This window comes from Gossypium raimondii, chromosome 3, assembly GCF_025698545.1.
Source record: "Gossypium raimondii isolate GPD5lz chromosome 3, ASM2569854v1, whole genome shotgun sequence".
NCBI classification, from domain to species: domain Eukaryota; kingdom Viridiplantae; phylum Streptophyta; class Magnoliopsida; order Malvales; family Malvaceae; genus Gossypium; species Gossypium raimondii.
In genome coordinates this window covers 35,838,654-35,864,001 of record NC_068567.1, presented here as the reverse complement: position 1 = coordinate 35,864,001, position 25,348 = coordinate 35,838,654, and the positions used below count along the sequence as shown (strand labels likewise).

At 34.7% G+C, this 25,348-nt stretch overlaps 1 protein-coding gene and 1 long non-coding RNA gene across 2 annotated transcripts; both read right to left on the bottom strand.

Moving 5' to 3' along the window:
• Window positions 1-6,278: 6,278 nt before the first annotated feature.
• On the bottom strand, window positions 6,279-11,224 carry LOC105794172 (uncharacterized). Its single transcript, XR_001133796.2, has 4 exons — window positions 10,894-11,224; window positions 10,629-10,702; window positions 10,408-10,525; window positions 6,279-6,434 (listed from the first exon to the last, which is right to left on the bottom strand). It is a non-coding gene; the product is annotated as an uncharacterized LOC105794172 (long non-coding RNA).
• Window positions 11,225-12,029: 805 nt separating this feature from the next.
• On the bottom strand, window positions 12,030-24,946 carry LOC105794170 (alpha-amylase 3, chloroplastic). The gene is made up of 13 exons (XM_012623199.2): window positions 24,589-24,946; window positions 18,859-18,989; window positions 18,652-18,706; window positions 18,454-18,567; window positions 18,189-18,309; window positions 17,388-17,710; window positions 16,190-16,797; window positions 15,513-15,702; window positions 14,594-14,700; window positions 13,105-13,354; window positions 12,898-13,020; window positions 12,615-12,782; window positions 12,030-12,552 (listed from the first exon to the last, which is right to left on the bottom strand). Exons 1-13 carry the CDS (start codon window positions 24,868-24,870, stop codon window positions 12,391-12,393), a joined length of 2,634 nt encoding a protein of 877 aa, XP_012478653.1. The 5' UTR covers window positions 24,871-24,946; the 3' UTR covers window positions 12,030-12,390.
• Window positions 24,947-25,348: the final 402 nt, after the last annotated feature.

Genomic DNA, 25,348 nt, shown 5'->3' with positions numbered 1-25,348 from the left:
CTAATTGATCATCCGTTTCCGGATGAAACGTTGTATTGAAATTTAGTTTGGTGCCTAAAGCTTCATGTAACTTACCCCAAAATCTTGAAGTAAAACACGGATCAAATTTTGAGATAATAGACATCGATACACCATGTAATCTAACTATCACAGCCACATACTGTTCTACTAACTTCGCAAGTGAGTAATCAATTCTTACTGAAATGAAGTAAGCTAACTTTGTCAATCTATCAACCACAACCTAGATAACATTTTTCTTTCTCGAAGTCATAGGAAACCCTGATACAAACCATTGATACTATTTTTCATTTCCATTTAGGAATCATTATTGGTTGTAACAAACCTCAAGGAACTTGAAGTTTGGCCTTAACTTGTTTACATACTAGACATTTTGAGACAAACTCTGAGATTTCACGCTTCATTTCCAGCCACCAATAATTCTGTTTCAAATCTTTATACATCTTGTTACTATAAAATTTCATTTTTACTATCTTTATACATCTTGTTACTGTCTGTCTTTCAAGTAAATTAAAATATTATCAATAAACACAACAAAAAATTGATCCAAATACGACTGAAACACTCGATTCATCAAATTCATAAATGCAAGAGGGGAATTAGTTAAACCAAATAGCATTACCAGAAATTCATAATGACTTTATCGAGTTCTAAAAACAGTATTCGAAACATTAGATTCTTTAACCTTTAACTGATAATATTTGAATCTCAAATCAATTTTCGATAACACTATAGCTCCCTTCAACTAATCAAACAGATCATTAATTTGAGGAAATGAATACTTATTCTTTATTGTGACCTTGTTTGACTATCTATAATCAATGCATAACCTCATTAACCTTTCCTTTTCACAAACAGAGCTAAAACACCCCAAGGTGATACACTTGGTCTAATAAAGCCTCTATTAATCAACTCTTGCAAGTGGACTTTAAATTCCTTCAGTTCAGTCGGAGCCATTTCGTACGGAGCAATTGAAATTGGGGTAATCCCAAGCACTAATTCAATAGAAAAATTGATTTCACGATTCAAAGGCAACTCAAGCAATTCCTTAGGAAACATATCAACAAATTCACTAACAATCGGTACCTACTCTACCTTCAACTCAAACATTCGAGTACCAAGTATTTAAGCCAAAAATGCTTCACAACAATCCTTTTTAATTAATTTTTGAGCAGATAACGTTGATACTATATTAATCACACCACCAAGCTTAACAGATTCAACTATAATAATCTCGCTGTCTTGACATTTCAAAAGAATATCTTTCTGTTTACAATTGTAACAGCTCGAATTTGGGGTTAGTCGGAACAGTGGTTTCAAGACCACAAATTCGACGAAAAAAAATTTATTTTTATTATATTTTTATGGTCTATGATTTCACAAAATAATTTCGTAAAAATTTCGTTCGAAAATTTCGACGTTTAGGCACTCAATTTAGCTAAAAGAACTAAATTGTAAAAAGTGCAAAAGTTGAGTTCTACATGTTAGAAGTGTCCAATTGTTATGAAATTTTAAATTGGAGGTCCTTAAATGGTAATTAGACCATTGGTTAAGTTTTGGGTAAAAATGGACATGAGATAAGTGAAATAGAAAATTTTTAAGTTAGGGTCATTTTGGTAATTTGGTAATTAAAAAGTATTAAAAAAACAAAATAGCCCAAAAATCATCATCTTCAACCTCATGGTAAAAATTAGCAAGGGGGAAGCCATGGTTAGGGTTTTCAAGCTTCCAAGCTCGATTTTAAGTCCGTTCTAACCCCGTTTTTAATATTCTTTACGTTTTTTGAGTCCCAGTAACTTGATTTAGCTTTTTCTACCATTATATTTGGAAAAATACACATAGGTGAAATGTGTTTATTTTGATGTTTTATGGTAGAATATGAATATAGAAATTATGTTAAACAACTTTTACTAAGCGATTTTAAGTGAAAACGAGTAAAACGACATTATCGGTAAAAATACCTAATGTTCATAAGTAAGTGTTAGAGTGGGACTTTGATGTTGCCATAGAATGGAAAAATGTTCAGCATGTCATAAAACATAAGAATAACAGATGAAGTTTAATTTCCGATCTTTGGGGCAAAAGTGTAAATATGCAAAAGTTTAGGGGCAAAATTGTAATTTTTTCAAAGTTCGAGTCAAGGACTGTTTTGATGAATGCTAGTGTTAAATAAGTTAAATTTATCATTATAAGTCAAGAAACACAAATAATTGACTTTGATTAGTGAAAAAAAAGTGAGAAATTCCTAGTTGAACCTTCAGAATAAACAGGGATACAAATGAAGTGACAGAAATGATCACATGTGTGGCACGGACTATGTGTAGGCCACTATGTGAAAGTGAAAGTGATGGTCACGTGTGTAGTACTATGTGCGGGCTACTACGTGTACCAAAAAGATAGGTCGCATGTGTAGTACTATGTGCAGGCTACTATGTGTACCGGATAGTTTCGATCACGTGTGTAGTACTATGTGCAAGCTAGTACATGTATCGGATAGTGATGGTCACATGTGTAGTACTATGTGTAGGCTATTATGTGAACCGGTATCATTAATTATAAGGTGGTTGCTATGTGCTGATCCCACCGAATATCATTGATTACAAAGGGTGGTTGCTATGTGCTGAATCCACCGTGTATCTGTTATTATTCCGAAGTGTTCATCGAGAAATTAACTAAATGAAAATAAATGAGATCATGTAACGATTAAGTGTAATTGAATAATGAATATATGTGTGGAATTGAATTGAATATTGACTTGAAAATGACAAAGTGAATTTTGAATTAAATAGTGATTGAAAGTGAAAAAGTGAAATTATGAAAAAGTAGAATTAGCAACAAAATAGTTTTGGACAGCAACAATCATGTGACTTTGAAAAATCACAAACAATGGTGGAAATAGAATTAGAGAGTGAATAAGGTATGAAATGAAATCTTAGTGAGTCTATTTTTACATAAAAGAAACAGAGCAAGTAAAAGAGTTATATATTTTGAGATATTTGAATTTTAGTGAGACAGGGATGGATTGATTTCGGAATCCCCTGTTCTGATTTTGGAAAATCATTAAAATTGTAAAAAATAATTATAAGTTATAATTTATATGATTAGAATCCTTAATGAGTCTATTTTCAATAGAAACAAACTATAACACCATTTCAATTTTTTACAATGAGATAATTCATTTTTAGTGAAGAGTGGTCAGAACTGTCAGACTGCGTAACAGGGTACACTTTAAAGAATAAAATTTACTATTTGGCTAAACCAAAAATTCTGAAAATTTTATGGTAAGAATATATGTGAGTCTAGTTTCAGGTAAAATTAACGGTTCTTAATTTGGAGTTCTGTATCTCTAGATAAAAATAATTTAGTGATACTGACTCGGATAGACAACTTTGAATATACATAAGGGTGAATAAAGAAACTATAGAAAATGTTATTTCTAAGGATGTTAAGTACACTAAGGGTGTGGAATGGAGAGGATAATGAGGAAAATTAAATATATATATGAATGATTTATGTATAATTGGTTATATGATCGATTATAATCGATAAACGTGGAAATAGAAATGATGCTTACATTTGTATATTATTGATCATGGTTTAAGCTCATATTAGAAAATAAAGTTTCATAGTATGTATGTATGGTATATTTGGTATATGATTTGGTATGAAGTAAGGCCATGAATGGTATATGGATTAAATGCACTAGCTTGTGACTATGGTTGAGTGTAATGTTTATATCTTGTGTGATATGCATAGGAAACGGGAGTGGAAAGGAAATGAAATACTAAGTTCATGCTTGAAGTGTAAAATAAAGCAAAAAGGGGACGTTAAGTTAAACGATAAATATGTATTAGTATTGAACTTAATGAAATTGAATTGTACGTGAATTAAATGGAAATTGCAAATGATTTGATTTGAATTAAATGAATTATTGTGGTATTGAAATGTATATTGGATTGAGAAATTGAATTGAATCGTGAACATGAGAATCATGAATTAAATGAAATGGAAATGAAGTATTGAATTGCATGAGTATGTATTGGGTCTCAGAAGCCCTATTTGTTACAAATATAGTATTTTGAAGTTATAACATGAATATTTATAAAAACATGTTAAAAATTTGAAGAGTTTAAATTTAAATGAAATTTTATAACTCGGTTTAACATGTTTATAAGTGTATGTGTTCTGGTAATGCCTCGTACCCTATTCCGGTGTCGAATATGGGTAAGGGGTGTTACAACAATTCACTACGGCATTATGCAATGTCAATCAATCCATACCTAGAATAATATCAAACTCATGAAAAGGCAACATCATCAAACTAGTAGGAAAATCACAGCCTTGAACTTTCAATGGACACTACATACATATCATGTTCACTATGACACTCTAACCTAAAGGATTTGCTACTTTAACATCAAAATCAGCTGACACTACTGGTATATTCTTATCATTTACAAAAGTAGTACATATATACAAATAAGTCGACCCAAGTTCAATCAATGAATATACTGTTGGTCAAAGAGAGAAAATACTAGCTATAATGTCTGGTGAAGAGGTTTCCTCCCTAGCTTGAAAAGAATAAGCTTGAGCTGGCGCCCTTGCTTTAGACCTATCTATAGTATCCCTTCTTCCACTTTGATTTCCACCAGTATTACCACTTTGTCTCGAATTTTTACCCCTCTGAGGAGTTGACAATGGCTTGCTAGATTGGCCATCATTAATATCAACCTTCTTGGGAAGTTCCTCAAGAAATGCTCCATTGATCCACATCGAAAGAAAGCACCTATCTTAAATCGACATACCCCACTATGCAACTTACCACAATGCTCACAAGCAAGTCTATCTACATTGCGGACACTTCCAACACTTACCGTTGGGTGAGACTAAAATCTCGAATCACTAAATTTCATTTTATTTCTACCCGTATTCTTGACAGAGTAGTTTGGTGGCTAGAAACTTCTCTGAATTTCTTTGGCAGAGGAGTTGTAAACGACTTCGAAACTCTACGTTTCCCAAAATCTTGAGATCTTCTTTCATTTTATCTTTTATTAATACAAATTTCTTCCATTATCTGTGCTCGATCTGTCAGAACAACAAATTTTTGTAATTACATAGCACCAACCAACATCTTAATCTTATCATTCAGTCCATCCTCGAATCGAACACACATCTCCTTTTCAATTGGCACTATCTCACGTGCGTATTTACTTAATTGAAACAAATTATTGTTCATATTCAGTCACAGATTTATTACCTTTATTTAACTCCAGGGATTGTTTCTTCTTATCTAGATACCTTTTACAAATATTTCTTTCGAAACTTAGCTTGAAAATATTCCCAACTAATTCTTTAGCCCCATATTTACGAATTTTGTGTAATGAAAGCTTAATCACAAGTACATGAGTTAAACTCTGAGGACCAAAGGGTACAGGAGAAGGCACATTAGGGGGCAGAGGTTGTGGAGCCACAAGATCGGCTCTCATAACTCACTAAACCATTGACCTATGACACTGAAACATGCATTCTTCGCCTCATTTTTGGTCATGGACAGAACTGGCATACTAAGACTCGCTCCCTGCTCGAAAGCCAATACATTACTATCTATTTCATCATTGGAAACACGATTAGATTCTTTCGATATCTTCAAATCTATAAGAAAATATGGTCAAATCGGATCGTCCAACATCACACTATCACAGGTTAAAGTGGCATGTATTTTCTAGACTTAATACACACTACGCTCAGTCCTAAAACCAACTAAATCATAGCTTAAATACCAACCAAATGTAACTCCCTTCGTCCGGCCCGGTCGCCAGACCTGAGTTACAAAGTGTTACAGAAAAAAAAAGACATTTACATGCAAAACCATCATGCAAATCTATTTTAAAGTCATCAGAATTCTTATTCTAATCATACATAAGTATTAGAGGTGCAAACATTTATGAGATTAATCAAGGTTTAAACGACGCTAATAATTTCAACATTTTATAATTCTATACTAAAACTTTTAAACAAAATGTGCCAAGGTGATCCGATAGAAAAATGACCACCCGAGCTTATCCGCCAAATGACTATCTGCCACGCGTTCTTATTACTTTATTATTATCTTCCCAAACAGTCCGCTTTTATAAGTCTGCCAATTATCTCAAATGTGTCAACATATTTAACATTCACATTACCTTCATTTCAAGCATACTAATAGTTTACGCTAGCATTGAATAATTATTACAAAAGAGCATATATATATATACACAACGTTAAAAACATCATCATTTATTTCATATAAAATTTCACCAAATAGAGATTATATACATGTCACTTGACCTGATGTAAAGTTAAAATAATCATACCGAAACAGGAGTTGGATAGTGTGAGCAGTGGATCAATCCGCCTGCTGAGTTCTGCCAATATATCTACAGGGAAGGGAAAAGATAAAAAGGGTAAGCATTAAATATGCTTATTAAGTAAATAGGTTTAAAATGTTAAACTCACCTCGCAAAACATTCATACATTTATAACACTTAACTAAATTCCTTTATCCTGCCAACACCTTTCACATGTACAATGTGGGTATACCTCATTCAAACATATAACATGTCCCAAACATTTCATTATTTATTCATACCTTATTTCAATTCATAAAAATTATGCCATAAACATTTTTATTTCAAGAACATTCTACCCAATGACTCAGCAAAAATAGAAAGGAATACGTGAGTATCCATCTGTTAACATGCTAGTTTGCTCATAAGAGCAATTTCAACCGATAACACGCCAAATGCACATAGTGTAAAGCCCTTAGGCTAAATATTCTCCCTCAAGAACACGTCAGATTCCTCATAAGAGTTATTTCCAACTGATAACATGCCAGATACACATAGTGCAAAGCCCATAGGCTAAATATTCTCCCCCCGTAACACACTAGATTGCTCATAAAAGTTATTAACACACCAAAATCTCTAAAAAGATTAAATTGGAAATTCACAACAAATGTAGGATTCCAAAAAAACTTCAGTAACTTCTTTCATCTTCATTATATTTCCCTTTCTTCTTTTACAGTGTGCATTTACCCCTATTAGCATGTCAATTGTATTATTTGTTCATTCAGGCTCCATATGCATAACATAGCTTTCTTTTTACTGATTAATACATTTCTCACCTTATCAATATAAGTTTACTAACATTTTACCATATACATTTACGTACAACATTTCGTAAATAAATATAACAACACCATATGAACTTACCTAATGTAGTACTAGAAATTGAACGTCAATGATCAATCCATGATCTTTCCTTTTTTGGAAAAAAATCGATTTTAAAATGATTTTCTTGCATAGCAAAAAATTAAAATTTTGAAAATCAACCTAGTTTGTGATATTTATAACAATAAACCATAATCGATCCATTCATGTGCTTTCAACTTAGCGGACGTTCGTTGTTTTCAACTTTAAACCAAAATACCTTTTTTGCTATTCTTGTACCACGAACTGCTTTAATTGTGGTTAAAACGAATTGAATCAAAACATAGAACTAGAAATAGTTATCTCTTTTATTTGGGATGAAAACAAAAAATTTGTCTTTTTTAATAGAAACTGATAGAATTTTTATTTTGAAAAATTATATTTAATAGTTAAGAATAAATTTTCTATTTTTTGGCAGAGTAACAATCTCTCAAAATTGTGTATAAATGCCCTATCAGTGCCATCTATTTATAAAAGAGAAGGTAGAACCCTTATTAAGTTGTAGTGATTTATTTCAAATAGAAAAACAACTTCCTACTTAAAATAGGAGTGGGGTGGACGAGACACCCTAGTATTCTTACTAGGGTTGTCACCCCATTCATGTTATACGAAGGGTTTTTGCCTTCTCTCACATCAGACCCAATTACGAGTACTTCCTGAGACTTTTGACCTAGTACTTTATAATGTGATTCAACCCAATTCAATTTTTCTATTTCCCAAAATAAATTTTAATATTCTATCAAACAATTTTCTCATCTTATTTTACACCCAGTAAAATTTTGACGATTTTAATCCCGATAAAAATTTTGATGATTTTACCCCTAATAAAGTTTTGAGAAAATATGCTCAATATTTCATAACTCAACGTCTTCACTGTGATTGAATGGTTTGTTTTTATTTTCGGGCTTCAAAACAGCTCAAAAATATAAACTCATTCTTTTGATCGTTTTTAAGTAATCCATATAGAATTGCAAATGAATCATTTCAATTTTCATTTCCATTTCCATTTCCATTTCCATTTCCATTTCCATTTCCATTTCCATTTTTTGGAAAACATTCATTTCTAAATGATTCCATTTTTCTTTTTCGAAAAAAAAAACCATAGTCATTCCAAAATGTTTTTCATTTCTCTTTTCCTATTCATTCTATTCATTTCTATTCAAACTCACAATTCATTTCTGGTTTCAATGAGCTAGAGAAAGGACCGATTGGACATAAAAAATTAGGGCTTGGATAATTTATAATTAAGTTATAGCTTTTCGCCTATTAATGATAAACTCATTTAGTCATGAATTTGTTCCACTATAGTATCATGACTGAGCTCTCCCTAACGAAATACCATTACGACATACATTTCATTTTATCAATGACAACACTTTAGACTTTAACAATTTTGAGACTAGACATGTAGGTTGGCTAAATCAAGATACAAAAATCTCAAAAACATGAAACTCGTGAAGAATAGGCTTTGAAAACACTTGCATGCAAAGCTGAATAATCAAAAAAGCTTAGAGCTTTTCTTTCTTCTACAGAGACAACATTTTTGGTAGAGGAAGACGAGAATGAAACTCCCTTCCCCTCCACTTTAACTCACAACACTTAACATATTAATTTTCATCGTTAATGAAAATTAACAAGTGTTTCCACTAAACATTGACACAACCGAAACTACCATGCAAGAGTGACTATTTACCACTTTGAACCTTGAACAATTTTTATTAAACTCATTTAACTAGCTTTTCGCTAATTCTTATGATTTTAGTCCATACACTTTCATTTCTAACTTATTGACTAAATTCACCAATTCAAACATCAATAAAACACTTTTAACAGGCTGGTAAATGTAAATAAATAACATTTTCTAACTTTATCATCGAAATTGTGGTCTTTGAACTACTGTTCCGACACAATTATAAATCAAGTTGTTACAACTTCTTTATAGGCTATTAATTCTACTCACATAGTCCTTATCCCTAAAACATAGTCTATGTACAGTTCTTTATAACATTATATAAAAAAACAATTGCCAATCATTTTCAAAAGGTGTTGAATGTTTGCATAGATGAAGGACAAAGTGCATTTGTTCCAAAGAGAATCACTGACAGTGTTCTACTTGCCTACAAAATACTTCCCACTTTCAAGCAAAGAAGAATAGGGAAAATATACTCTGTTCCGTTCAAACTCGATATTAGTAAAACTTATGATATGATGATCAAGATGGGATTTTCTTTTTCTGGGTCGATTTCATTATGCACTGTATTCCCACAATTTCTTACTCAATTATTATTAATGGGGAAGCGGGCGAAATCTTTAAATCGACAAGAGATCTTAGGCAAGGAGATCCACTCAACCCCTACCTTTTTCTTTATTTGTAGTGAAGGTTTATCGTCTCTTATAAGAATGGAAAAGGGGGAAGGAATAATAATTGGAGAAAAAGTATGCAGGCGGGGACCAACAATTACTCATCTTTTGTTTACAGACAACTGCATTTTGTTTGGAGAGGCTACTGACAGAGGTGCTAATAATATGAAGGGTTTATTCAAAAGAATATGAAGTTTTCTCAAGTCAATGCATCAATTTTGAGAAATCTCTTCTGTTCTTTAGTTCTAATATTTCAGATCAATCAAGGATATCAAATTCTCAAATCTTGAATGTCTGTTATTCTTCAGGTCCGGAAAAATACCTTGGACTTCTGAATACGGTAGGTTGAAAGAAAAGAAAGGCTTTCTAGTTATTGAAAGACAAGGTGATTAGTCGCATTAATAATTGTTGTGTTAAACCACTCTCTCAAGGTGGTAAAAAGGTTTTCATTAAAAGCATTATGCAAGCCATCCCTACTTATTCGATATCATGCTTTTTATTGCCTAACTCTCTTTATGTTGAAATGGAGCGCATCATTAGCAGGTTTTGGTGGCAGAAACACAAGGGCAAGAAGGGGATTCATTAGTGCGAATGGAGAAAGCTATGTGACATTAAGGAAGATGATGGTTTGGGGCTTAAGAGTTTATCAAAATTCAATTTAGCCCTTCTTGCAAAACAGGGTTGGCGATTGTTTAGTTCTCTAGATTCTTTATTGGTGCGCACGTTAAAGGCTAAATATTATTCAGATTCCCCTTTTTTGAGATCGAGTCTAGGAAATTACCCTTGTTATACCTCGAAGAGTATATGGGCTGCGAAAGGACTTCTTCAAACAGACATGTGTTGGCGGGTGGGATCGAGTACCAATATATCCATCTGGAAGAATGCTTGGGTTCCTGGCTCTGTCGATTACAAGATCTATAGCTATGTAAGAAATCAAATTATAGACAAGGTTTCTGAACTCACTGAGCCAAGATTGAGACAGTGGAGGGAGGATTCCATTACCAACATTTTTTCCATTGAGGATTCGACTGTCAACTTTTGAAATAGTTAATTTCATCGATTCATACGTTTGAGATCTAGAAATCATAAATGAGAGATTATCTATCAAAAGAGTTGAAACGATGGAAACCACCAAAACCACCCTCGCTCAAGATAAGCTTTGATGCTGCTTTGCAAAGCTATACAAAGAAATCATGCATGGGGATAGTGGGCAGAAACTCAGAAAGGACAGTTTTGGGTTTGAGAATGATTATCAACAATCACGTACCTACTCCTTTGGCGACAGAAGCGCTTGCATGCCTCCAGGTAATTCAAATGGGCCTTGATCTGGGTTTTAGGGATGTGGTGATTGAAAGAGATTCTCTTACAATTGTAAAGAAACTACATGCACAAAACGAAGATGGATCTGTCAACTGTCATTAGTGCCTATATTACAAAAGCAAAATCTTTGAGTGAAATCTATTATAGATGTAATTTTAAACATGAATTTTTAGCTGCTGATGGTTGCGATTGCTCAAGAGATAGAGAAGGTCTCTAGATTTTGCATTTCCTGAAAGAGACGGTTTGTTTTCCTAATGGGCTCCTGGTTATCCTTTTGTTTTATATGCCCTTAGGGAGTGGTTGAGCTCATTAAAACGGTTGGGTACTCTTTGGTTTTATCGAAGATATGCTTCTATTTCTTAGGAAATTGTTAAGTTTTTTATCTTCTATTAGTTGTTATTATTGTGATTTTTTAACCGTTTTAATAAATGAAATCTAGCCTTTTCTTAAAAAGAAAAGAAAAGAAGAATTCTTAGTTAATTAAACTTCCAAAGTTTCTAACAAAACTCAAACAAATAATTATTTTCTAGATTATTTGAAATTTTGATTGTTTTATGAAATTTTATTTATTTATATTTATTTTTGAATTTTTGAATTTTGAATTTTTCTAGTTTGGCATAATGATAAATTTAGTTATTCATGTTTACATATTTTTGTGAATTTGACTGCTATCCTTTTGTAGTTAAATTTAATTATTAACCTTTCAAAATAGTCGAAATGCTTCTCTTTTAATGAAAATGCTGACTAAAATATTAATTTTTAATAATTTGTGTATATTGGGGTGACCATTTCAAACAAATTTTCTAACAAGACACTAAATTGATAAAAAATTTTAAATGATCAAAATAGGAACAACCCTCTTTTAGGGTGATCATCGAGTAGTTTATCCTATATTTAAATAGAATAGATTAATTAATTCCAAATATATAAAAATATTTACGCCTTTAGCTTTTAATAATTTTAAAATTCATAAAATAAATAAATAGATAATACACATATATCAATGACATTTGCCTTGACAAAAAACTTTATGATAACAATGAAACCTTGAAAGTGGGAAAAGAAAACCAGGGCAGCTGGAACTTGGAAAGGAATAAATAGTATTTCATTTTATATTATAAGAAAATAATAACAACAAAGCCAATTTGCAAAAATATTACAGATTTGGCAGAAGGCAAGGAATTGTTCTTCCAATGTTATTATCGTAAGGAATTGTAAAATAAGATATAATGAACAAGTACTAAGTTAAAACTCCTTGGACTGTAGCTAAGTGGCTCCAATAAACAATCACCTGCTGTAAGCCCTGACTTTGGTCAAACACCCTATATGTATATCGGGTAAAAAATGGTACAAATGATGGAATGAGAGGTACATGCTGGACATTCCTAGAGGATTGACTATATACACTACGCAAAGTAAAAATAGTTCCCAGCCCAAGTTTGCATTAAGAAGATGCTTCCCAGACCTTGTAATCGTATCCCTCAAGAGCTAAGGACCATCTTTGGGGTCCACTTGGAGGCTCATAATAACCTGGTCCAATCTTCATTGCAACTCTGTCGTCTATGGTGGCCGCATATACATCCCTCTCTGCCTTCACAATTTCAACCTATACCATAAACCAAGTCAATACTTGTCCTTCCTTTTAGTGCTAGAGTTTTGGATACTTACTATACTCCGGCAATGGATTTTGTTTCTGTTTCTGAGAGAGATAAGAGCACCAATCTCTGAGCGATGGTGGGAGACAATGTGATCATAAAACACAGCCGGTGTTCCTGGGTGTGTCAAGATATATGCATATCCTTGCATTTCCTTTCCACCTGGAAACCTCCAATGACCCTTCAGGAGTGGCATATCATATCAAACAGGATAGTTTGACTAGAAGAATGTAAGCATTAGCATTCAAAGTAGTTAAAGGGGAAACAAGTGAAAAGACAGTGATGCATGCTCAAACCTGGGTAGAACCAGTGTCATGATTCTCTATAAAGGTAACAGCACGAGAGGGCCACCATCCAACAACCCCAGGAGGCTTCCCTTTCTGATCCGATAATCGCCAATATTCACGTCTTTCCAGTGCCTGAGTTATAAATAATTATACCGTAACGAAATGAATATAAATAATGTCTTCATTTTTGCAGAAATACTTAGCAGGAATGCTTACCGAATGAAGAATTCCCTTAGTTGTGACATCAAATGCACCGGCAGTTCCGTTAGTAGCATTGATCCAGTCGACAATTCTCTGTCGGTGGGCATCTTGATTGTGGTCCATTTCACCATATGTGTAACTGAGAGAATCCCAATACTCACCCACCGCGAAGTATGGTTCACTTGCATCCAAGTAGTCCTTGACATAACCACCCCAAAATCCTCTGACAAAATCCAGCCTCCACCCATCATACCCAATTTCTTCTCTGCATCTCCCAAATAGCCAGAAAGGCATTATATCAATAAGCTATAACAGTAGAAGAAAATACTTTGTAAAAATTATCAGCAAGTAAATCTCTTGCGTGATGTAGAAGCATACAGACAAAGCTGATCAGAACATGATGAGGAAACAAGTAACACTTGAATTAAACACATGACAACTTGTTCATTAATTCCTCAGTATTAATGCTATATTCAGGTCAGCTTCCTTGGAATCTGAGTTACCAGAACCCAATTCTCAGAAGAAAAAATTAAGAAAACAAACAAGATAGTTGTAACGTAGAATATAGGACATCTCAAAGCTAACCCAAAAGAAAAGCCTAAGATGTAGTGATTGGAATTATAACTTTCCGCAGAGAAGGATGAAGATGGTTCCTAAAGAGGTCTTAAATATCCAGTTCTTCCATTATATTTTACACCAATGGATACACTACAACCAAAAACGGAACCTATGCTTAAACAACCAAAACAATCAAAATATCCTGTTGAGGTAACCTTTTGGTCCAAGAAGACTATTGAATAGCTAGGCCAAGTTAATCCATCATCTGACTAAGGCATTGATAAATTTTTACAAAACCTTTTAGGAAAACCACGCTATAAAACCAGCACAAGGGTAGATTATTCAAAATTGCAAACTTTAGGCTTAAATTTGTGACCAAAAACCACTATGTTGCAGCTCATTTCTTACTAAATGAAAACTTTCCATTAGTACACCCTTTTCCTGATGGGCCATGTATTTTAATAAGAAACAAAGGACAAATACACTATACTATACTAATTATATCAGCTACTATGTAACTGTGTTCTAGTTCAGTTATTTAATCATATCCCATTGCCAGGCTAAAATCATATAAAAAATCACCTCAAAAATGAAAAAAAGTGCACAAGTACCCAATTAATATACAAATAATCATTTGTTCCTGTTAAACCTTTCTAGTTTCTACTAACAAGTTATTCATATTGCCTATAGTGTATATTCTATATTTTGTTATGAATGTAGTGGTGCTAAAGTAAGATCTTGACGCAATAGAAGGTTAACTTTGGCAATAGTTTCAAAATTTTGAGAATATTCAGTGGGTATGTATCCATACATGTCCATCAAAGAACTTTTGACAAGAAGACAAAAAAAAAAGGTAGAAGCAGGATCAAACAGTGAGAAAATACATGCTTTTATAATCCTTTCAGGCATGATAGATAGTGGAAGGAAAAGAGATCCACGTTTCAACCTTAGCCAGCATAGCCACTCTATGAGATCCTTCCTTACGAAATCTTGTGAATGATCAATGTTTGGAGCAGCATGGAAATTATCTCCACTGCTTTTGTTACCCCTGCCCTGTATGACAGAAGCAAGGAGTTCATAGCTTCCACATAACATCAATAGAACAGAAGCATAGAGCTCAATCAAAAGATTGCACAATAAACAATAATTTTCGTGTCTAATAAAAATAAATAATACTCTTCAGGATCAAAAGATTGCACAATAAACAATAATCTTCATGTCTAAAAAAATAAATAGTACTCTTCAGGTCTAAAAAAAGAACTGGAGATCATGGATAAATAGAGGCATGAAACAAGCTGAAAAGTTTGGACTATAACAACCAATATTATAGGTAGGCCATGAAGGATATATTTGCTCAGTTGTCATCCTCTAGCTGTACTGACAAGTTCAGATACGTACATCCTAAGCATGCCAATCATACAACACTTGAACTGCATTTTTGTTCATCTAGATAACTCTGCCATGTGCATGGATCTCAGAATCAAATTTTTACAAATTTACCTTAGCACACAAAAATTGTAAACCAATATGTTAAATCATAAAATACATTTACTCATTCTACAAGGTTAAGACCACTAGCATTTCTTTCCATAAAGCTCAGTAATTGTTGCAATGAGACATAGTTACCATTGCTAACTTAAGTCTTGCTGCCAGAAAAAAACAAGGTAAGACAAGATGTCGGGTTACATACTGTACTGTCCAAAATTTTACTGGCCTAAAGTTTAACTGCACATTGAGAAAAACATAACCTAAATCTTGTGCAAGTTATAAGTTGTATATACGCTAGCAGATGAATCTAAAACTTTGCTACCCATGCACCTCTAAGAACTGGCCTAAGCTCTGAAAATCACAGAAAACACCAGTACCTGAAAATGAGGATCATCTCCAACTACTGCACGATCATCCCAATTCAAGCGACCCCCAAATATATTCCAAACACCATTCTGATTTTGATAGTGTGCACAACGGTGATTCAATACAACATCACCAAGAACTTTCAAACCAACTCCATGGAGGCTTTTTACGAGGTCCTTCAGCTCATCGATTGTTCCATACCTGATCAGTGAAAAAACAGTTGCACACTGGTTTGCTTAGGCCTCTTGAGGAGCATGAAAACATGATTTCTTTCAGATATGGGAAATAACCATGACTTTCTACATTTCAGCATGTCCAAGAGGCATTTGCATGTAGTCTTTTAGATTAAAAGAGTAATTGAAGTCTTATATTACTATTACAGATGGTTAAATGTAAGTTAAAGAAGCATAAAAGAGAGGTAAAAAAATGTGCACTTTCTTTTGGTTGAACCAAAATCTGAGACTTGCAACCAACCATTGATCAGCATACTAAAGCAAACATAAAAAACATTCAGTTCCATCTTTTTCCCTGAACAAAGTTTCCCAATTATAATTTTAAGAAAAAAGAAATCAAAAAAAGCATTTGAAAGTTCATATTTGCAAGTTTCAGCTTCTTTGAATTTGACCAGGCACCAAAATGTAAAAACCTGAAAGATTTGTTATGTAAACTACAAGCTTGCAATATGTACCTGGAATTTAAATTATACAAGTCCTTCGGCAAGTAACCTTCAGGTGACACAGACTCGGTTGGTGGTGGCAGCCAAATCACAGTAAACCCAAGTGAAGATATTTCAGAAGCTTTTTCTTTGAGTTCCATATACCATCGTCCAGATTTATTAGATTCCCAGTTGAAACCTTGGCACAATATTTCAAAACCTGAGCCTGTTCCAGAGGATATGTTAATAGTGGGTTCTGCATCATCAGCATCCGAATCTTCCTCTGGATAGGATGGAGTGGAGCTCCGGAAGATGCTATAGGCTTCAGCGGCTAGCTTTTCAATTTCATTAAGAATGCTTTCTTTTGCTTCCTTTACTTTAGTCTGCAAACTCTTCTCAGAGTTAAGGCCGCTGACCAAGTTCCGTATCTCATTGATTATACCATCAGTATGAGCTTTACCAGAAGTTTCTTCACTTTCACTATCAGATTGACCCTTAACACTTCTGGCACTAGAGAGGGGAATATAGAAGTCATTTCCTTGAAAGTTCACCCAACTGTTAGCATCCAGCTTTAGAACAAAAAGAAATCCATCAAGTTTTTCATCTAAAGTGAACAATGCCCTTGATCCATTTCCTGTTGGCTGCAAAATCAAAAAAAAAAAAAAAAAAGATTTTAATCTAAGAATAATAAACGAATTCTAAACTAGTATTTGTAAGTAATAATAAATAAGCACTCTTAATCTCATACATCGTGATAAAAGAAATCCATGGAGAGAATACAAAAAAGAAAAGAAAAAGGCGAAGACCCTAGAACATTGTCACAGCAAATTGATGTTTTTCAACATTCCGCCTTTGATAAATGGCATGTTTCCAAACTCATTGCTAAACTAACAATAAGAAAACTATATGAAACCGTGTTAAGAATAAGATCATACTCTTCATTGTTTTTATTAGTAATATTGCAAGTTATTTACATCCTATAGTAACTACGAAAGTTGTTCCAACATAATCCAACTGAAATCTTTACATCTTTACCACATAATACTACGTTCTTCGTTTTATCCTAAGTATAAATGAAAACAAAGCAACTACATGAAACTAGGAAAAATGATTTGCTGACATCTAAATAAGAATGCATTAGTATACTTTATATATTATTACCAAGAATATCTGTAGCAAGAACTTAGTCATGTTTAAGTTCTCAATAGGAGAATACAACTACAATTCGCACCTGCAATAAGGTGCGTAAAGCCTTGTTCCTGAACACAGTTGTTTCAGGTGGATATGGTACAGCAGATATTTCCCATGTTTTAGCATCATCTCTGCAAACTCCCCAGTGAACTACAACATCTCCAGGTATGTCAGTTTCTAAATGTAGAACAATATTTGCTGCATCAGGGAACTTCCTAATTGCAACATTGACCATGTTACCGACAGAAACTTCTTTTACAATGGGCTGCTCTTCATAGAACCCTTCAAGTCGCCTGTTCTCATTTTTAGAGTCACATGATGCTTCTGCTTTAAGTACCATGTTAGGGAGTTGCTCCACAGCATCTAGGATCAAAAGAATGCAAAGTATGTGTCAATATATCACTGGAAAAGGAACGGAGTGTAGGAATAGTCAATTATGTTCTCACCTTCACTCACTTCACCCAATTCCCAATTCATAAACTAGGTTCAGATGGGATACTATAACTTATCTGCCAGTAGCCACTTGACTTCTAATTGTACCTAAGAGGTTTTAGGGAAGAAACCAGACTTAAACTTCTAAGACACTAACCATAAGTCATGATTGCACAATATAGAAAAGGTGGGCGAAGAAATAAATTGTGCAAACTAACCTCTTTTTAGTACCAGTTAATAATCAATACCAAACCAATGAACTTCATTGTTCTATACTATATTGCATCAGGACAAGGCAACAAGCATTATCTATTCGGTATAAATGTAAGGGGAAAAAGTAACCTGGATGATTTAAATTAATAGCAGAAACTCATGCAAAAAGAAAAAAGATTATAGCACTTTCTGCAACCTGGCCATTTGCCAAAGCTGCGTTTCGTGTGAATCATATTGCCATCATCCTCGAGGTAATTCACAAGAGACACCCGAAAATCTCGACCTTTGTGCTGATACGAGGCTCCAGTTTCTTCATCCTGCAGCGACACATAATCCCCCAAATTTGAGAGAGGAGAAAAAGAAAGATAATCTAATAATAACAAGATTGACAAAATGTCAAATGATTAGAATTGTCAAATACACAAACAGTTTATCAGTCTCTAGGTATTGGGAGCACAAACCTTGAGGATAAAATGTATAGCTTCAATCGCACTGCTGGGATTAAAATCTATCTTTACTTCATGAAATGTATCATCTTTAGACGGCTTCTTGAAGGGCGTCTCAATTGCATAGTCCTGAAAATATCCCACTTACTCCATATATTTTTATGTCAAAATGAAAAGGCAGACTTCACACAAAAATTAGAAGCTGATACACACTTTAATGGGAATTGAACCATGAGGCCACATGTCTTTAGGAGGTTGATCCCATTCACTGCAAAATTTGATACAAGCTTTTTTTAATTGTACTACTTTTTGGATCACGTAAGTCCCCAGTAACAAAATTATATATTCCAACGTGCAAACACCATTCAATTACATAACCTACAAACATTATCCAAGAAACCGTCAAAAATCAAGGCGTACCTGCCAGTATCACCAACATAAGAGACTCCCCAATGAAGAATCCACTTTCCTGAAAGACTACATCCTATTGTAAGTCGCCAATTCAGCTGTTCCTTTGATTGATCCAACCTGATCAACAGTTTTCCCTCCACCTATTATTTCAAATCAGAAATTAACAAACACTAAAACAGGATAAGCAGCTCTGTTGAAGTTGAAAACAGAACATTTCGACAAATATTACGGTAACGTAATGTTACGGGGTGAAAAGCTAAGTAAGAAAATAGAGACTAAAAGGGTCTTAAAACGGTGAGTTTAATACTGAGAATAATTTAGCAAAACCGGTGCGTAGGGACTTTAGTTAAACGGTGAGTATTGTTATAACTGAATTTACCACGTTTACTTTTCTTTATTTTTCTATTTAAGCATGGCTTGTAATGGGAAAACAGTTATGAAATCACACAAGGAAATTGCAGAAATCTCTCTTTTCTCTCTGTTCTTCTTCTTTTCTCTACCTTCTTCCTATCTCGGATTTGAAGTTGCATCAAAACTATCAGAGCTTTTACGATCCCTGTGATGGTCACGATGGTGTTTCAACGTGACTGCAAAATGAGGTTGGGGGGATGCAGCAGGAAATCTCTAAAATACAAGAGGAGATGGTTATGTTAGAGACTAAGATGGAGACCAAGTTTCAAGAGTTCAAGGATGAGTTCCGTGGAGATTTACAAGCTTTGTTAGGGCAGTATTTTGGACTTCCAGCAAATAGAACCATGGAAAAAGGGAAGGGGGTCTTAGAGGCTCTATCTGGATTTCCTCCAAAAGATGCAGGGGTAGCCAACGCCCCAACTGGACCAAGCGTGATACCCTCAGTTGATGTGAGTAGCGTGCATCTAAGGAATCACTCGCCTGTGATACGAGCATCTGAGAAGCCAAGCTAGCTTGAGGGTCCAAAGTTTGATGGCAGTGATTTTCGGGGATGGTGGACCAAGCTTGAACAATACTTTGAGGCTGAGGGAACTCCAGAATCCAACAAAGTTCGCATAGTAATGTTGAATCTGGAGGGTCGAGCTTTGGAATGGCACCATTTCTACTCTCAACGAAACGGTTGTCTCCAAATGTTATCTTGGTCAGCTTACATAAAGAGTTTGCAATATCGTTTTAGGTTTGGACAATTCGAGAATTTTATAAAAGAGCTAGTCAATCTGAAATATCAAGGTACAGTGGAACAGTATCAAGATATGTTTGTTGGTTTATTAAATCAATTGCACCTTCCTGAAATGTATGCCTTTAGCATTTTTCTAAGTAATTTGAAGGCATAAATCAGTCATTATCTTGATTTGTTTGAACCCTCTACCTTAATGGAGGATTTTCAGTTGGCTAGAAAGACTGAGTGCTTCTGTCTTGCTCAGTAAAGAAGACCTCAGCACCTTTGAATAGTTCCCCTAGATCACTGCGCAACCCATCTGTTATATCGGGTTATTCTTCAGCTCCCACGAGGATTGTTTCTACTTCACAATCTGTGAGTAGTGCTCCAGTAAGCAAATTAGCTTCTTGATCCATTTCACTAGCAGTAATGGCTGAATGGAAGCAGAAGAGCCTATGCTTCTTGTGTGGAGCCAAGTACCATGTCGGACACAAGTGTGTCAAATCGCAGTTATATCAGTTTCTTGTGGAACCTCTATTTGACAGTGAAGCAGAGGAATTCCAGGAATGTTCTGATAGGCTTGAAGAGAGTAATCCTGAAGAGGAACCATCCAAATCCCCTATGATTTCGTTACATGCCCTCATTGGTTTACAAGGCCATAATATTATGCGAATGGCTGCTCGAGTGGGGTCTAGTTGGGCAATCATTCTGGTCGACTCAAGCAACACACATGACTTAATCGACGCTAGGTTGGTGAGTAGTTTATCGCTGCCAGTAATGCACCAAGCACAATTGAAGGTCTCTGTAGCAAATGAGAGTTGTTCACCAAGGGAATGTGCAAAGGAGTTCGATAGGAGGTTCAAAATTACCAGTTCGAAACAGATTTCATGGTATTACATTGAAGAACTGTGACATGGTGTTAGGGGTCCAATGGTTACTGGCTTTTAAAGATATTATTTGGAACTTTGGTTCCTTAACCATGCAATTTATGGTTAAGGGTGAACCATGCATTATTCATGGTATTATTTTGGGCGCCTTAGCAGTAGAAAATAGTGGCTCAAATTCTAGATATTTTGTAGCTATGGGGCAAGCTTTGGGGACTTGTACTTTAGTAATGAGCTCACCTAATCAAGTGATACTTTCAGCTAAGGTAGTCAATGATAGTGAGGAACAACTTCAAGGGTTATTGGAAGACTTTGTTGATGTTTTTCAAGTGCCAAAAGGGTAACCACCACCTCGGTTGCAAGACCATAGAATTCCCTTGAGAGATGAAGGAGTTGTTGTTAAAATTCGACCCCACAGATATCCTGCCATTCAAAAGGGAGAGATGGAAAACTTGATTCAAGAGATGTTTCAAGCTGGGATAATCAAGGATAGCAATAGTTCTTTTGCTTCCCATATAGTGATGGTCAAAAAGAAAGATAGAAGTTGGAGGTTGTGCGTTGACTAAAGAAAACTAAATCAACATACAATCAAGGATAAGTTTCCCATCCCCATAATTCAGGAGTTGCTAGATGAATTGAGGGAAGCTCGGGTGTTTTCCAAATTTGATTTGAGGTCCAGATATCATCAAATTCGAATGTGGGAACTTGATGTACATAAAACAACATTTAGGACACATAAGAGGCATTATAAGTTCCTAGTGATGCCATTTGGCCTCATTAATGCTCCTTCTAATTTTTAGGCTCTTATGAATTCAGTATTCAAACCATTGTTGAAGAAGTTTGTGCTTGTATTCTTCGATGACATACTGGTATATTCAAAGTCTTGGCCCAACCATTTGCAATATTTGAGAACAGTTCTTCTCATCTTAAGGGATCAACAACTGTTTGCTAAAAAGAATAAATGTTGTTTTGGTACTTCTCAAATTGAGTACCTTGGACATGTGCTACATGAGGGGACAGTATCCACGGATAGATTCAAGAATGAATGTATTTCTTCATGGACCATTCCTCAATTAGTGAAAGAATTAAGAAGCTTTCTTGAACTATCCGGCTACCATAGAAGATTCATTAGAAACTACAGAGTGTTACCCAAGCCTTTTACAGACTTATTACAAAAGAATGGTTGGGGTTGGTCTGGACAGGCAACATTGGCTTTCCAATCATTAAAAGAAGCATTATGTGCAGCACCTGTCTTGGTGTTACTGAACTTTCATCTTGAATTCACAATTGATACTAATGCTAGTGGGTTTGGAATTGAAGCAAAGCTGCAATAGCAAGGGAGACCGATGGCTTTCTTTAGCAAGGCCTTAAGCGTAAGACACCAAGCCCTATCAATCTACAAAAATGAGATATTAACAGTTTTGTTGGTTGTTAGGAAGTGGCATGCCTACCTTGTGGGAAGGCATTTCAAAATTTGAATTAATCACCAAAGCTTACGATTCTTATCTGACCAAGTAGCTATCACTTTATTTCAGCAACGGTGGGTAGCTGAAATGTTATGTTATGACTTTGAGGTCTCATATAGGAAAGGTATCAACAACAGGGTGGCTGATGCTCTCTCTCTCTACAACCTCAGTTGGAGCAAGGTCAGTTCTTTCAATTATTTACTAGTTTTGTCATTTCTGGTCTCTTGGAGTAGGCGAAACAATCATATGAAGTAGATGATAAGTTAAAAAGGATTATACAAGATGTCCAATAGCATAGATATCAAGACCAAAAGTATTCTTGGGATGGGAGATTTTTATGAAGGAAAGGGAAAATTATGGTGGGAAAGAACCTGAAATTGCGAAGGGAACTGTTTCACCATTTTCATGCTAGCGCAGTGGGGGGTCACTCAGGTATCCATGCCACTAGGAAACATTTAGCTAGTTTGTTATATTGGAAAGGTCTAACAACTGATGTCAAACACTAGATTAGAGAATGTTTGGTCTGTCAAAGATACAAGTGTGAGACAGTAGCATCTCCAGAACTTCTTCAGCCTTTACCTATGCCTAATCGAGCCTGATCTATTATCAACTTAGATTTCATTGAAGGATTGCCGAACTCTAGCAAGAAAAATTCCATTTTGGTTGTGGTGGACCACTTGACTAAATATGGTCATTTTTGGCACTATCTCACCCATATATAGCTAAAGATGTAGCACAATAGTACTTGAATCATATTTATAAACTTCATGGCATGCCTGATTCAATTATATCAGACAGAGACAGAATTTTTGTTAGTGGATTTTGGCAGGAATTATTTCGAAAAACTGGTACCAGAATTCTATTATCCACAACATACCATCCTAAAACAGATGGTCAAAAAGAGGTACTAAATTAGTGTCTTGAGAACTATCTGAGATGCATGACTGGAGAGACATTTGCAAATTGGTTTAGTTGGTTACCCTTTGCAGAGTGGTGGTATAACTCTTCTTTTCACTCCTCCATTTAGCTTACCCCGTATGAAGCTTTGTATGGACAACCACCACCTTAACACATGCCTTACTTAGCAAGGGTCTCATCAGTGGTAATGGTTGATAGAAGCCTACAGGCTCGAGAGGCCGCAAGGAAGCTATTGCAATTCCATCTCAAAAGAACCTAGTCTCTTATAAAGCAGTTAGCTGACAAACATTGGTCTGAGAGGAGCTTTCAAGTTGGTGATTTGGTATACTTGCGACTGCAACCTTATAGGCAACAGACAGTTAGGAAGGTTCTTCATAAAAAATTATCTCCTAAGTACTACGGACCTTTTTCCTGTGATTAAGAAAGTGAGAGAAGTGGCGTATACTCTACAATTACCCTTAGGATCTTGTATTCACCCAACATTTCACGTTTCTCAAGTAAAGAAACATATAGGATCTGCTCCTACTCAAGCTCAACTACCCTTGGTTGATGCTCATAGGGCACTGCAAAAAGAACCAATTAAAATTTTTGACAGAAGAATAGTTAAAAAAGGGAACCAAGTTGTTACTAAAGTTTTGGTTGAATGAATCGACTCTTTTACTGAAGATGCAACATGGTAATCTTTACATCTACTTTTAGCAAAATTTCCTCACTTTCATCCTTGAGGACAAGAATCCTTTTCTTGGGAGGCGGTACTTGTTACGGGGTGAAAAGCTAAGTAAGAAAATAGAGAGTAAAAGGGTCTTAAAATAGTGAGTTTCACTTTAGTAAAACAGTGAGTTTAATACTGAGAATAATTTAGCAAAAACGATGCGTAGGACTTTAGTTAAACGGTGAGTATTGTTATAACTGAATTTACCACGTTTATCTTTTCTTTATTTTTCTTTTTAAGCATGGCTTGTAATAGGAAAACGATATTAAAATCACATAAGGAAATTGCAGAAATCTCTTTGTTCTCTCTGTTCTTCTTTTCTCTACCTTCTTCCTGTCTCGGATTTGAAGTTACATCACGTAATTAAACCATCCATCTTTTTTTCGTCCAGAAATTTTCTCAATCACCAAGCATCCGAGTATAGAAATCAACTTCAATTCAATAATTTCTTCTTCTTCTTTGTTTTTAGGCAACCAAATAGGAACCAAAAATGCAAAATCAAAAGTATATATGCCAACAACATACACACACGCAATATACATCAAGCACAACTCTCAAAAAACATATAAATATACATGTATGCATGTACATATACATATACGTATAAAAATAAATATGAAGATGAAAAACCTTTTCAATTCGGTTGACGGGAAAAGTTTGTTCGTACAAGATGTCAGCGGAAGAAAAGGTGTCAATGGGAGCTGTATCAGTTGAGCTGGCTTTAACGATATGAAACTTCCCGCAAGGGTTGGAGTTAGAGAAGCAAGCACCACGAGAGCAGAGAAGCTTTCTATGTGGAGAACAATCCAAATCCAATGAGTGAAGAGGCTTTAAGTTTAACAACAACTTTTGTCCGCGAGGAGACGATAGCCTAGGGTTTTGGAGAAGGGAACCGATGGCAAGGGTGGCCATGGTTGGGCGGAAATGGAAATGGAAGATAGGTAGATTTTGATATTGCCTTTTTTGATTGTTAGAGAAACTCGTAAAATAGATGAAGTCTGGGATTATTGTTTTCTTTGTATCAGTACAAATATTTTACCCTTAACATGTTAGTTGTTTCGTCATAAAATAAGAATAATTAATTTGGATGAAGTTGATAATAGTGATTGAGGTGATCCCCACCAATTTCGTAAATCTAAAAATACCCACTTTTCATTGGAACGTAAATTTATCCCACACTTGGAGATTTGGAAGGAGAGAGATCGTTAATGCACTTTCCCTTTTGTGGTTATCTTTTTAACATTCTCTACCATAATTTTTTATTATTAGGTAAACTATAAAAATCTGACTCAATTATGTATTTCATTTTATTTTAATAATTCAACTATTAATTTTTTGATATTTTAGTCACTCTAAATTAATTTTTTTGTTAGTAATAAAATTAGTCCTC